The following is a 12,420-nucleotide window of genomic DNA, read 5'->3' on the forward strand; positions in this document are numbered from 1 at the left end:
GTATGTACGAGGAGTACATCGACCCCGCGTCCCCGAATTAGGCTGAGCGTCAGCCTTCCGGAACAGAAAGAGCCCGTAAAAAACAACTGAATTCGCTTCAGAGTCATCTTGCTACCTACATAGTGCGCTACTCGTGAATAGAATCCAGTCTCCACTGCGGATATATGCATGTTGCCTCATCCTTATCTAATGGACCTTGGAGGGGCTACCCCTATTGGGTCTCGAAAAAGATCGACAATGCAGCTACACCGCCCAGCAAAATGCTGTGCAATACCTACCAGCAAGGCTGCCAACCTCCTGGGAATATCACACTGCCACTCCACGGCCCCGTCAATTTTATATAGCTCGGTAGGCCCAGAACTTTTCTACGGTGATGTCGCTAATTCCTCTCCGTCATGCCCGACCCATTGACTGCTCTATCGACTGCTGCTAGCGTCGTCTCTCTGGTAGACGTAACGATCCGAGCCTGCGAAGGCATCTACGGCCTTGTCATCTCATGGAGGAATGCTCCCGGTGCGGTCAAAGATTTGCGGCAAACGGTCGAGGGTATCGAATCGATCCTTCGCAATCTAAAAACATTTGTGACAGAATATGAATCTTCAGTCCCGTTTCGGCAACATCGCCAAGTTTTACCTGATTCCTTGAATGCAGATATCATCAGCATTGGAGAGACCCTAGGTCTCCTGGATGGAATCTTGACGTCGAGTGGCGAAGCCAAAAACGTTCGCAGAAGGGCAAGATGGGCTATTGATGAGAAGAAAACCCTGGAGATAGTACAGCGGCTAGAAACACAGCAAGTTGCACTCATTTTGAGCCTGCAGACTGTTGCACAGTAAGTTTGATCCCCATATAAAAAAAACGTATATGCCTGTCGTCCATATTTCCGTTGCATTGTAACATCTGCTGAGCACAAACCGGTCAGGAGGAGTTCGATCGCCCGTCACCATGACATGTTCAGGATTGAAACAAACTTGAAGCAAAGCCATGCCATTTCGACGGAACAGGTCTTGAATGCACTGAAGCCCATCAGCCGGCGTTTAGACGTCATCGCACAAAACGAAGCAAGTGCCTCGATGGGACACGCCTCATTGAGTACATCAATTGAAGCGCTTCGAGAGACAAACCTTGACCTTCACAACACTCTAGAAACCAAATTGGACAATTTGATGTCAGGCCTCTCTCAAGCACCCTTCCTGAGAGACTCCATACGATCAGAGATTCTTGTTCGACCGTCCACCAATGGTGTTCTGGCCAGGATATTTAGGACGGAGCTGAAACACGTTGTCATCCCCATTGTAGAGGAACGCTTGAACGCTTATAATTCTGCATCTGAGGCACAACTCGTCGCCATACGTGAGAGCATCGATTCGATGGCAAATGGGTTCCAGCAGTCTTTGCAAAGCGTCTCTCGATTAGACGCAAACACTTCTTACCAGGATTCCGGGCCAGAAAAGGATGGGTTTGGAAGGGAAACCCAAGAAAATGTCCAGAGCCCAGCAGCTACCAGCCTAAGCATCGGCCAATACCCCGAAGTCTATAGAGAAGTCAGTCCTTCTAGCGCTCTGATTGACCCTGCTACGAGGCTCTGGACCCACACTTGGTGCTTTAGATGGAGGGTAGGATCCTTGCACGTCACAGCATCGGCCTTCAAAATGGATAGTAGGTACCAAAAATTCAGCAATGCCTATCAAATCAGCCCCATTAGTGGGCCGAGGATTGGTTACAAATTCCTGATGACTTTCATACCAGCACAAAGTTTCCTGTCCTTGAGAGGGATCTCGATCTCCTGCAGAAGCCAAAGAGATCAGCGTGGATATCTTGAACTATGTCCTATACTTTCGTCATTTGCTGTCATTCCTTACAATTCTGATGTCTTTTCATTCAGTGCAAAAGGTGATTTAGAGGGACTTCGACAGCTGTTTTTTAATCGAGTAGGATCTCCCACAGATCGAGATGAAGATGGGTGGACTCCTTTACACGTAGGGACCCTCGGATTAGCTCTGTTATAATTAAATCGCTAACACACTGAGCAGTATGCTGCAAGATCTGGCAACTATGAGATTTGTAAATTCCTTCTGACAGAGGGCGCGGATCCTCTCGCGCTAGCCACTTCTGGACGGTGAGATTGGTCTCCGGTTTTGTGTATCCAAACTGATCACTTTGACAGCTTGAATAGAAACTGTTTGGATCTGATAGCCCATACCGGCTCAATGTTTCCAGTGAGAGCGTGTGGGATGCCCAACAAGGTTGACTATTGTGCTGCTGCTCGGCTTCTACACAATGCTGGTTGCGACTTGAATGATGGCAATATTTGTGGGCTCCTTTGGTTTCCCGAGCCACCGTTGCCTACACGACTCCCACCATTGGACCGCAGACTCTTAACGAAAATTAGGAATCTCAATTATGAAGACTCTGACGAACTAATCACCTTTCTCCGTTGTCAAGTCCTAGAGATAGATGATGTTAAAGCAGATGAGCTCGCAGAACAGTTGCGGCATTGCTTAAATGTTACACCCTTCTTCAAATCTGCCGGAATCGGATACGGTTTCTACGCAACACAAAGAACATACTACCTCTGTGGTCTCGGTGCTAATGTCAGAGCAAGAGACGCTTCCGGCAGACAGCCTTTGCATTACCTATTTCAAAAGCCTTGGTCAGATGAGACATCTTGTCACGTGATCTACCTGGCATATCTACTCATTGAAGCTGGAGCGGATATCTGGGCTTGTGATGATCGTGGCAACACACCGACTTCGCTGGTCCTGAAACATGATCGATGGGATGATTGGTGCAAGATTCTGGAGCGCTGCGGTCTCGATGTGGAACATGTTCTCAGGACAGAGAGGGACCACCGCTGGAATCGGCAACATCTCAATGATGCTGAGCGGTCCGGTGTGGACACCGAACATCTCGAGTTTCCTAATCATGAGGTCTCGTTGAGACGACGAGGAGCGTACACTCGAGAGGTTGATGGATAGATCCTCAGAGACTAATACACCGCGTTGATATACTGCGAACTGGCGTTATGGATAGCATGATGAGTTGTGAGCTAGACAGATTGATGATAAAAACGTCTGTTAGCATCTAGATCCAACGGATCGCCCTAACAGACTCAATATGTCGAGTACAAACAATGACATACCCCAGTACAGAACTGCGCCATCTGACTCAGTATATCGAGTTACAAACAATGACATACCCCACTACAGAACTGCGCCATCTGACCTCCCAACCACCCTTCGACTTTTCGCCAGCGGCTCCCTCCACCCCTCCGTCCGCCTGACCAATATCTAGCCCCGGCCTCATATCTCACCCTTACCCTCCTGCAGCAGTCTCCAGGCTCTAAGCAAGACGCGTCGGCCTGGCCGATGCGTCGGGGACCCCGTCCTCCCCTTCACCGAACAAACCTCCCTATCTGGTGAACCGACTGACAAACCTCCATATCCGGATCTTAACCAGCCAAGCCCAGCCTTCCCTGCTGCTACTCTGCTCTGCCATCAACCTTGTTCTCATCACATCACATCATCGCGGGTTTCTTCTTTTCAAACACTACCCGCTCAGTGCGCTCACGCAGTTACTCGCAATGCCGACCGGGTAAGAGCCCAGTTGATTGAGAGGTGGAGTTCTGGGTGCGTGGAAGAACGGATCGAGAATGGGAGGGAGGCTATGATGTCGACGTATGGGAAGAGTTGGACGAGATTGCGGATGTCCGTTGTGGGGCTCCGGTGTGTATCGTCGAGATGGGAATTTGGTTTGGGGATTATCTTAGTCTGAGGAATTGGGTTGGTTATACACATTTAAGTGGTTTTGGAAGTCAGAGTAATTGGTTTGTTGGCAAACATCGCATCGCTCATGAATAAGTGGTTTTGGTAATGACTGTATTTCATTTGATTTCATCCCACTCCTACGTTTGCTAAATAGACACAAAATCATGCATGCTGTACAGAACCATCTCTATAAAGCCACGCTTACTGACTACAACCGGATTGAATCAAATCAATCGCACAACTGCTACTCTCTCCTCCAATCATCCATCCCCTTCTAGTTCTTGTATCCCGCCGCAAACTTCACAGACGAGCGCTTCGACTTGGCGGCCGCGATCGCTCCATTGGTGCACGAAGTCCCATCAGCCACGGGTTGGAAGCTGGGGGCCGTTCCGCTGGCACCGCAGATGGCGAATTGCTTGCCATCGGCGCTGCACACCATGGTGCCGGAGGAGGAGCAGGTGCTGCCTGAGGAGCCGGTGCTACCTGAGGAACCAGAGGTAGAGTCGGTGGAGGGTGAGGCGGCAGCAGGGGAGGCAGCAGAGGGGGCTGGGGCTGCTGCTGCCGGGGCAACAGAGGGAGCGGCCGCCGCTGGGGAGGCAGCGGAGGGGGCGGCAGCCGAAGCACCAGCCGATGAGCCATCAGCGGGGGAAGCTGCTTGAGCGCCCGAAGACGAGCCGCCCGACGCGCCACAGTTGGGCCCGGTGGGAGGCGCGAGGTCAGAAGCGACGCCATCCTTCTCGACGGATGTTCCCGGGCTGGGGAACTGGACGTCTTTGGAGTCGGCGGTCAGGCAGTCGGAGGTTGGGATGTTGGCGACGAACATGGCGGGGAAGGAGGGTGTGTCTCGGCCGGAAAGGTCCGGGATGGCAAAGTCGGTCTCGTTGAGAGGGGTGTCTCTCTTGTTGGATCCGCCCGTGACTTTGACCGATGCGCAGTTCATGTACATCTCACGGTTGCCGACCTTGTTGAACCAGGTCCACGCGAGGGTGTATGCTCCCGGAGCGATGCCTGTCGGAATGGCAAAACTGTAGGTATCCGGGTCAGGAGTGGAGGCGGAGTTGTCTGCTCCAAGGTTGCCTGCCACGTTCTTAGCCGGGCAACCTCCCTCGATCGAGTGGATGACCATCCATTTAGAGCTCTTCGTTGCAGGTGTATCGGTAGTAAGAGAGACTTGACAAGATCCACCGCCATGCACAGATTCGCCCAGGAAGGAGAGCGTCTGCGGGGCGCCGATAGCCATGTTGGTGACGGTGCCACCAGAATTGCTCGTGGCTTTGCATGGGAAGTTTGAACCATCGGCGTTGAGTGGGCTGTTGTCGGGACTGCCGTATGGTGGAGGCGAGGCCATCACCATGTGCCCCTGGGCTGTGGTGGTGAAAAGAGCAAGGCCCGAAATGGCGAGGATGTTGTTGATTGAGTACATGTCTGAGATGACTTGCGTGCTTCTTGCTGAGGTTTGATTTGAGTTGCGTTGAGTTTGCGGGTCTTGAGGCTGTTGTTGTGTGAGTTGTTGGAGTTGATGCGAGATGAGGAATAGAATTGAGAGGAAGGCAGAGGGTATTTGTAGGCGTAGGGTGCCTGAGGAAAGAGAACAGGGAATGTTCTGCACAATGAGGTTTGTGTTGTGAACAACGGAACAAAAAGAATACAATAATCTGGCACGATGATCTCGCCGCTGAACAACGAGAATAGAGGGGCACAATCGGAACAGAGTCGTACCCGAGACAACAATGACAATGGTCCACGTGAACAATGGTCTAGAGAGGCGACTGTTCCTGACAATGAAAGATCGTAAGTCTGCACCAGGCACGACAATGAGATGATGAGGAGGGTTAAAAAAAAGGATCCAGCCTTAACAGATTCTGGTTGTCGTAAATCACAAATCGTAAGTCGTCGAAGCTGCAAGAAGTTGAAAGAAGTAGAAGGCACTGTCCGAGTATTAAATATGGTCGTATATGATACTTGAGTGGTCCTGAGACATGCTTTTTATGGGTCAGGGGATACAGTGGTACGTTGATGCAAATGGCATCCATAGATGCTTGGAGCTGCCTTCTACCTGAAGCATAGGGAAGTTTAGGGATTCCAGGCAAAGAATCGCCTTACGCCTTCGGTGATGTGAGTCGTACGTGCGCATCTTCGAATTCGAGGGGCGGCCGACAGCCAGTAGGACTTCAAAGCTAACGTTCAAGGAAACAGTCGCATCGTGCATTGATTCCTCCAAAGAGCTCTGGTTTTTAACAATGTATTGACACTCCATAAAACGACAGTCGTAGTGAAGAAAACCTACGAGCCAATCAAGGGCATGACTAAGTTCGCTGCGCCAAGACCGCGGCAGCAATTTCCTCACGAAATCATCGATTGGCAAAGAACTCTCCAACCTGAAACATCCTAAAACGACGCTCTCTCTCTCTCTTCACACGCCAATTGCACGCGCTCATCGAGTTCGAAACCCGCGATGTACTCCCTTCACCTAGTGAAGGGAGATGGGCGTGATAATCGATGTCAATAATAAGCATGGGATTCTCAAAATACAATTCTCGAAAGTATCAGTCGACAGCCGACAAAACCGCTATGAGTAACGGGCCATTTTGCAACGAGTCAAACCCTATAAGCTCATACCCGACAACGATTCCGCAATTGACAGGACTTTTCTAAGTGGAAGGGTACAGGAGATGCCTTCGTCCCCTACCCCTGGTCGTGTCGGTCACGACGGAGCAAACCGGAGCTGGGCATGCTGCGATTGTGGCGACATAAGCTATGGTGTGCTGCAGCAGCAGGCGTGAAGGAATTAGGAAATGAAAGGTCACGAACAGGGAGAAGGCCCAAGTTGCTGCCACGCTGAACATTGCATCGTCCGTTACCTAGACAAGATTACGCGCGCAGCAAAGCATGAGTGTTTCCTTCTCATACTTAAATCGGGCTGTCCTGCGAGGGTTCCTAGGGTGCTCGCATGTCGCGTATTCCGCTGAGTTAGCTAAACTAGCTCCTCCAGACCTGGCAAGCGCTGAGTATCTCGAAGCTAATCGACCGACGTATATCCCGCACTATATCTTCTTGATTCCCGCCTCTCCCCATGCACACGAATCGCGGATCTCCTTCCTTGATCTTTGTTGTCGTTGCTCGTGGCATCCGGTCATGCACCTCCTCACCAATGTCACTTCTCTACTCTCACTCAACGCTGTTTTAGAGAATAGCACCGGTACCAACCTCTTATCAAATTCGGACGTCTCGCTGTACTCGCCACGCATTCCCTTGAATGATACCGTCTACGCCCGGGTTCGAGAGACTTTGGACGACTTCTCCTCAGTCACTTTCCGTGAGTTGCAAGTCACTTCAACCATCGGGCCAACGACAAACCCGGAACTTCTACTCGATGTGCGGTTGCTCTTCAGCGCTGGCCACGGGTCCCTGTACATAGACATGACAGGTATCTGGGGCGAATGGGCCGGCCCTCGCTTCTCGGTGCAGCCATGCCCTGCAGAAAACAATGTTCTGCCGTCGCGGCTCGGGATGGATATCGTATTCGCAGATAGTTTGATAAAGAAAGCGGGATACGTGGGCCCTTACGAGGCCGTTGATGTGAAGTGGCCCAAAGGCCTACCGTTGGGAAAGGAGCAGCCGTATTATTGCTTCTTGATGGAAGGAAGTCGGCCGGAATTTGTTTATGTGGGGGTGAATGATCAGAGGGTCATGACGAGCTTGCTGAGAGTAGGAGAAGGAGTGGAGGATAACGAAGGAACGATAGCGTAGGTCTCAGGCTTGTTTTTTGGACGTCTGCTCTTCCAGCATCTCTCAAGCTGCAAGGGTTCTATGTATCAAGCGGAGCGCTTTTAGAAAGAGAACACAGACAGCGGTCAAACGATGAGCTGCTTTGCAATTTGAAGATCCCATTGCTATTTCGGCTGAAGGTAAAGCAAGTCTAATTACCAGTCAATCTGAAATCTTAGGATACATGCTAGAGGTCATGTCACCTGACAATCGTGCACATGATGCCGTACGGAGCGCAAGACAGGGTCTAATGACTTATTCGAGTTTCGGACTCTGCATAATCGCCTTCAGGCGAGTCGTTACCTTCTCAGGAGCGTAAATCAGAGCAGCGTCATCATCTTTCGGAGGCTCGACATCAGTGAGAACTACCTCACTAACCCCTCGAACCCGAGTGAAGTACTCCAAGGAATCCCTTAAAACATGTGTGGAAATTTTCGGGAATCCACCACTCCGGCAGAGTTGCGATATCTTTAGTTGAACAAGCTTCTTGCAATCTTTCAATAGATCAGCAACCTGTTCCAAGTTCTCAGCCAGCAATGGCTGGGTCGGCGGGCTGGAATAGTGGCTGATCGACAGGTGGACCTTCCTTAATTCCCGAATAGACGGCGGGGGATTTGTGATGAAGAATGGTAAGTCGTAGTGTTCAACATGCACATGGATTGTGTTCGAGCGGAAGAAGACTACTTCAGCATCTACCTGCATCTGGCGACTGACAGCAAAGAGACGTGTATCCACGGGTACCATGTTGTATAATTCGAACGATTTTTTGAGGCTCACATCCGTCACTTCTTTGATTCGTTCGAGTAGCAACCGTAAAATCTCGCAGCGGATCTCCGTGGGAAGGCCCATAAAGTTAAAGGGCTGGGCTGGTGTCGGTCGTGGGCGGTGGCCACAGGCATGAGGATGATCACGTCGGTAGCGAAGCCAAGTCTGAATGCCGATCCGTTCTTGATTTTCTTGTTGGCGGTCGTTTTCCTCGTCAGTGTCTTCGGATGACGGAGCCTCAGACGATCCCGAGGAACCATGGACGCTTGGAGACAGTGGAAATTGTGCGTCGAAGTCTCTGTTGTAGACTTCACGAGCTTCCTGGAGGAGTCCACCCCGTTGGCGTGAAGGCATTCGATTGTACCATTCTCTGAAGTTACCATTATGACCTCTCTCTGTTGCAGTTTATCGGTTAGCACCTGTACAAAGAGGAAATGCCCAACAGAATATCTGTACTCTTGAAGAGATGCTCGATAGGTTGGTAAACTCCGCATTCTCTACGCATATGTGCGTATTTTGCCCTACGCCTGGACCTGCGGACATGTTTTCTCACCCAACTTTCCTTAACTTCTTCATCGGATGGGTGATCTTCGTCTTCGAAGCTATAGTGGCTTGGTTCCAACCAGCTTTCAACATGAGTACGTGCCCCCAACAGTTCTTCTTCAGAGTAGACTAGCTTGCTATTTCTTCGTGATGGCATTGGAGAAGACATGGGCTGCTGTGAAAAAGGGTGTTTTGCAATGTTTGTCGAGCGTGAGAGACTGATTCTGAGAGATCTCGGGGGTAGCAAGCACAGCTTGCTGAAATGTCGTAGCTTGGTGCCGCTAGGTAAAGGATATTCTCTCCCACGCTTTCCTAGCACTTTGAACTAGACCGAGAGGTTGTTTTGATGGCAGGCTCGGGTGACAAAGAGTGAAAGCTAGAATGAAAGAGAACGCTTTGAGCTTTGAACGAGCATTAGTCATTAGGTTACACAAGCTAACATCCGATTGGTCATGACATCTACTGACTAAGGTACACCCTCATCGACTACCACAGATTCTGTCTATATGACAGCAGTATTCTTGGGGCAATGTGACTGCTTGTTGACTTTGAAGAGAAGTCATGGATTGATTGTCTATGGAGTGGTATGTAGGCTACTTATATACCATGTGAAGCCCATGCTAATTTGTTACCTGGTTGCCACCATGCGGGGTAGCTATAACACACTATGGTGCTGCAATATGATTTCCAACACTGCTCAACTACTTGACGTGTTCCTCATGAGGGGAGAGATAGGTTGACAAGCAAATGTGGGCCTATCGCCGAACAATTTGCAGTCATTGTCCAGAACCCAATCTCTGTCCGTGGGATGAAAGCCTCAGACATTTCCTACATCTGGTTTGCAACGACATCATCTCAACAAATGATTCAATGAACAATGGCTTTCTGTCAAAGCAATGTGTTATCCTGATAGGAGTCCTTGTCTGTGTGATAAAAGCGTAAGACATGTCTTTTCATACATCTTGCAATGACATTGTTCCAACAAACGATCACAACAAAGACCTTCCGTCAAGACCCTGCCTTATCTTCATAACCTTCTCAATTCCCTTTAATACTTTCCTCATTCTTCCAACAGCCCATTGTCAAATCAGATTCCCCAACTTCAACTTCGTACCAAGAAGGACCACCCCAAACATGTCTCCTGCGTTACCCAGGATGACCCCAAGGGACTTCCTCGGTCAGCTACCTGAGGCCCAAGATCTGCCCGACTGCGACGAATGTCCAGTATGTCTGCAGAAGTACGTATCCGCGAAAGCCCCAGCTCCTGGGATCATCGAACGCATCTTTTCGATGGCCGCTCGCCGAGACCCAGAACCAATCGAACCCGAGCACGCTGTTCGACTACCCTGCCAGCATGTCCTTGGCAGCAAATGCATCAAGCGCTGGATCTCCCGCACCGAAGGAGATCAGAATACTTGTCCCTATGTAAGTGGCTTTTCTGAATTATTCATGCCCCTTTCACAATCATTTTCAGTCCGAAGCCAAGTCTGAGGTAGGGACGCATATTTCGCTCCTCGAACATGTCTTTTAGATTCGAGAGTCTGTTCTAAAGAAGAAGGCTAACTCCGATATGGTGTAGTGCGTTCAGCAGCTTTTCACGCCGTTGAAATACATAGTAAGCAAGCACCCAAGTTGGAACATGATGATCGCCATCTTAGGTGGCTATGGGTTTACCATGGATCCAAATGGCACGTGGCTTTGGAATCAGATTCAAGGCGCAGGCGCGCTCAGCAGCAAAGACATCCTTGAATCACGAGCGATTGCGAAAAAAAATGTTGCTACGCTCGAAAACTTATTTGGACCAGATAAGGACAAGATGACTACTATTCAAAGAATTGCTGCCTCGCGCTTAACGGTGCACCTTCGACTCACGGTGGTCTACCTTCAGGTCCAGGAATTCCTTCCACCACTTCAAGAAGTCAATTTGAGATACCCGTTCGTGACATTGGAGAAGCATCAGGAGGATGCGTTGTTTGACCAGGTCAAGTCGAGGAAGGGGGGTGATTATGATCGCAAGGTTTGGGATTCTCACAAACGTCTGGGGCTAATTCCCGGGATACGATGGGAGAATGGTGCATACCGTCACTATTGGGCTTTTGCATGAAGCTCACCATCTGTAAGCTTATAAAAATTCGATGATTTACCAATCGAATTCCAATCGCTCTTCATCTCAAACATTATATGATTCACTCCAGGGTGGGAGAGCACATTAGAAGACCATTCTTGTGCATCATCGTGTTTTAGTGCGCAGCGAACACTTTGGTATCGAACGGCGTAAGCGCACCACAGCCCAAGAACTGTGCATCAGCTGTACTGCATACCTGTGAACCCGAAGCCAATGCCATCTTCAAGTCTTCACATCCCTTCTTTTGAACCCCTGCACATATTCCACTCAGCCCCATCGCCTTACCCACAACCGATCGCACCACTCTACGCAATCCTTTCCTCTACCCGTCTTCCCCACAGCCCTCCAACTCGCAACCACCTTCTCTACCCCCCCACCCACCTTCTGTTGGAAGATGCTCCCAGCCTTGTGGTAGGGCTAGCCACCTACTATTTAGTAGGCTTCACAGCCATGCTTCTTCTTAATAACAACAACTTTCACATCACATTCCAATACCTTCCAAGCTCCTCCTCCGCCTCCACCCCCTCATCCACCCTCCTAACCTCAAACGGCCCTTCCCGGCTCCAACAATTTGTACAAAAACATGTCTCCACGCTCAAGGACAAGAATAAGAACCCGTCTCCACCGCCTCATAACCGTGGAACGAACTCGTTCCCGGCGCCAAGGTCCGGGCCGGACGGTAGTGTACGGCTCATACTCGAGTACTCTTGAGGATTGTTTCCGTGGAGGGAGTCCAGACCTGGTGCGCCGACGGCGTGGTCGATTTGCGGTACGAAGACGTTGGCGGACCAGGTTTTGAAGGCGGCGAGCTGGACGGGGTTGAGGGCGCTGAGGGCTAGGAGGGGGGAAGGCTTATTGGTTTTGATATTGAGGCAGACTGGTGGTGGTGGTAGTGGTGGTTTGCGTGTCTGGGTTGTTTTGCTTGATGGGAGTAATGAGGCTCTTTTCGAGGAAGGGATGAAAAACTAAGACTGGTGTTTCGACAAAGCATATATTAAAGGCCGAAGACCATTTATTCGGGGATTAAGATCACGCTAGCGGTTAGCCGCCTGAGTCTACTTTCGTCTATCTGGTGCAGCCAATCTGAAATGTAGTCACCCGAGATCTCAATAGACGGCCTGAAAGGGTTGGAACGGCCTGACCAAGAAAGCAGAAAGCAGAAAGCAGAAAGCAGAAAGCAGAAAGCAGAAAGCAGAAAGCAGAAAGCAGAAAGCAAGAACAAAAGGACAGAAAAAAAAAGTAAAGCCCAAAAGATTTGAGTCAAACCAGTCACCTCTGAGAGGAGGGCCACATATCCAATCGGACAATAGGTTTACCACCACCGAAGTTGGAGTGTTCCCGGCATTGAAGAAAAAGCTGAAGTTCCTGGAATGAAAGTGAAGGTCCATGATATAAAATAAGTACCAAGGCAATTCCAATATTTACCTCTCCACAGTTTGAACGTTTTCGAAG

At 50.0% G+C, this 12,420-nt stretch overlaps 5 protein-coding genes across 5 annotated transcripts; 3 read left to right on the forward strand and 2 right to left on the reverse strand.

Moving 5' to 3' along the window:
* Positions 1-395: 395 nt before the first annotated feature.
* HO173_010702 (uncharacterized protein) lies at positions 396-2,978 on the forward strand (the record flags this gene model as incomplete). The annotated part of the gene is made up of 4 exons (XM_037312587.1): positions 396-832; positions 923-1,979; positions 2,034-2,119; positions 2,168-2,978. 4 exons carry the CDS (start codon positions 396-398, stop codon positions 2,976-2,978), a joined length of 2,391 nt encoding a protein of 796 aa, XP_037160435.1.
* Positions 2,979-4,041: 1,063 nt separating this feature from the next.
* Positions 4,042-6,154, reverse strand: HO173_010703 (uncharacterized protein; the record flags this gene model as incomplete). The annotated part of the gene is made up of 2 exons (XM_037312588.1): positions 4,042-5,259; positions 6,146-6,154. 2 exons carry the CDS (start codon positions 6,152-6,154, stop codon positions 4,042-4,044), a joined length of 1,227 nt encoding a protein of 408 aa, XP_037160436.1.
* A 748-nt stretch (positions 6,155-6,902) lies between these two features.
* On the forward strand, positions 6,903-7,517 carry HO173_010704 (uncharacterized protein; the record flags this gene model as incomplete). The annotated part of the gene is made up of 1 exon (XM_037312589.1): positions 6,903-7,517. One exon carries the CDS (start codon positions 6,903-6,905, stop codon positions 7,515-7,517), a length of 615 nt encoding a protein of 204 aa, XP_037160437.1.
* Positions 7,518-7,790: 273 nt separating this feature from the next.
* On the reverse strand, positions 7,791-8,805 carry HO173_010705 (uncharacterized protein; the record flags this gene model as incomplete). Its single annotated transcript, XM_037312590.1, has 2 exons — positions 7,791-8,695; positions 8,757-8,805. The coding sequence occupies 2 exons, from the start codon at positions 8,803-8,805 to the stop codon at positions 7,791-7,793; spliced, it is 954 nt and encodes a 317-aa protein (XP_037160438.1).
* Positions 8,806-9,998: 1,193 nt separating this feature from the next.
* On the forward strand, positions 9,999-10,947 carry HO173_010706 (uncharacterized protein; the record flags this gene model as incomplete). Its single annotated transcript, XM_037312591.1, has 2 exons — positions 9,999-10,268; positions 10,423-10,947. The coding sequence occupies 2 exons, from the start codon at positions 9,999-10,001 to the stop codon at positions 10,945-10,947; spliced, it is 795 nt and encodes a 264-aa protein (XP_037160439.1).
* Positions 10,948-12,420: the final 1,473 nt, after the last annotated feature.

The sequence above is a fragment of the Letharia columbiana genome (genome assembly GCF_014066305.1).
Source record: "Letharia columbiana isolate WasteWater2 chromosome Unknown Sc0000052_s0, whole genome shotgun sequence".
Classification (NCBI taxonomy): domain Eukaryota; kingdom Fungi; phylum Ascomycota; class Lecanoromycetes; order Lecanorales; family Parmeliaceae; genus Letharia; species Letharia columbiana.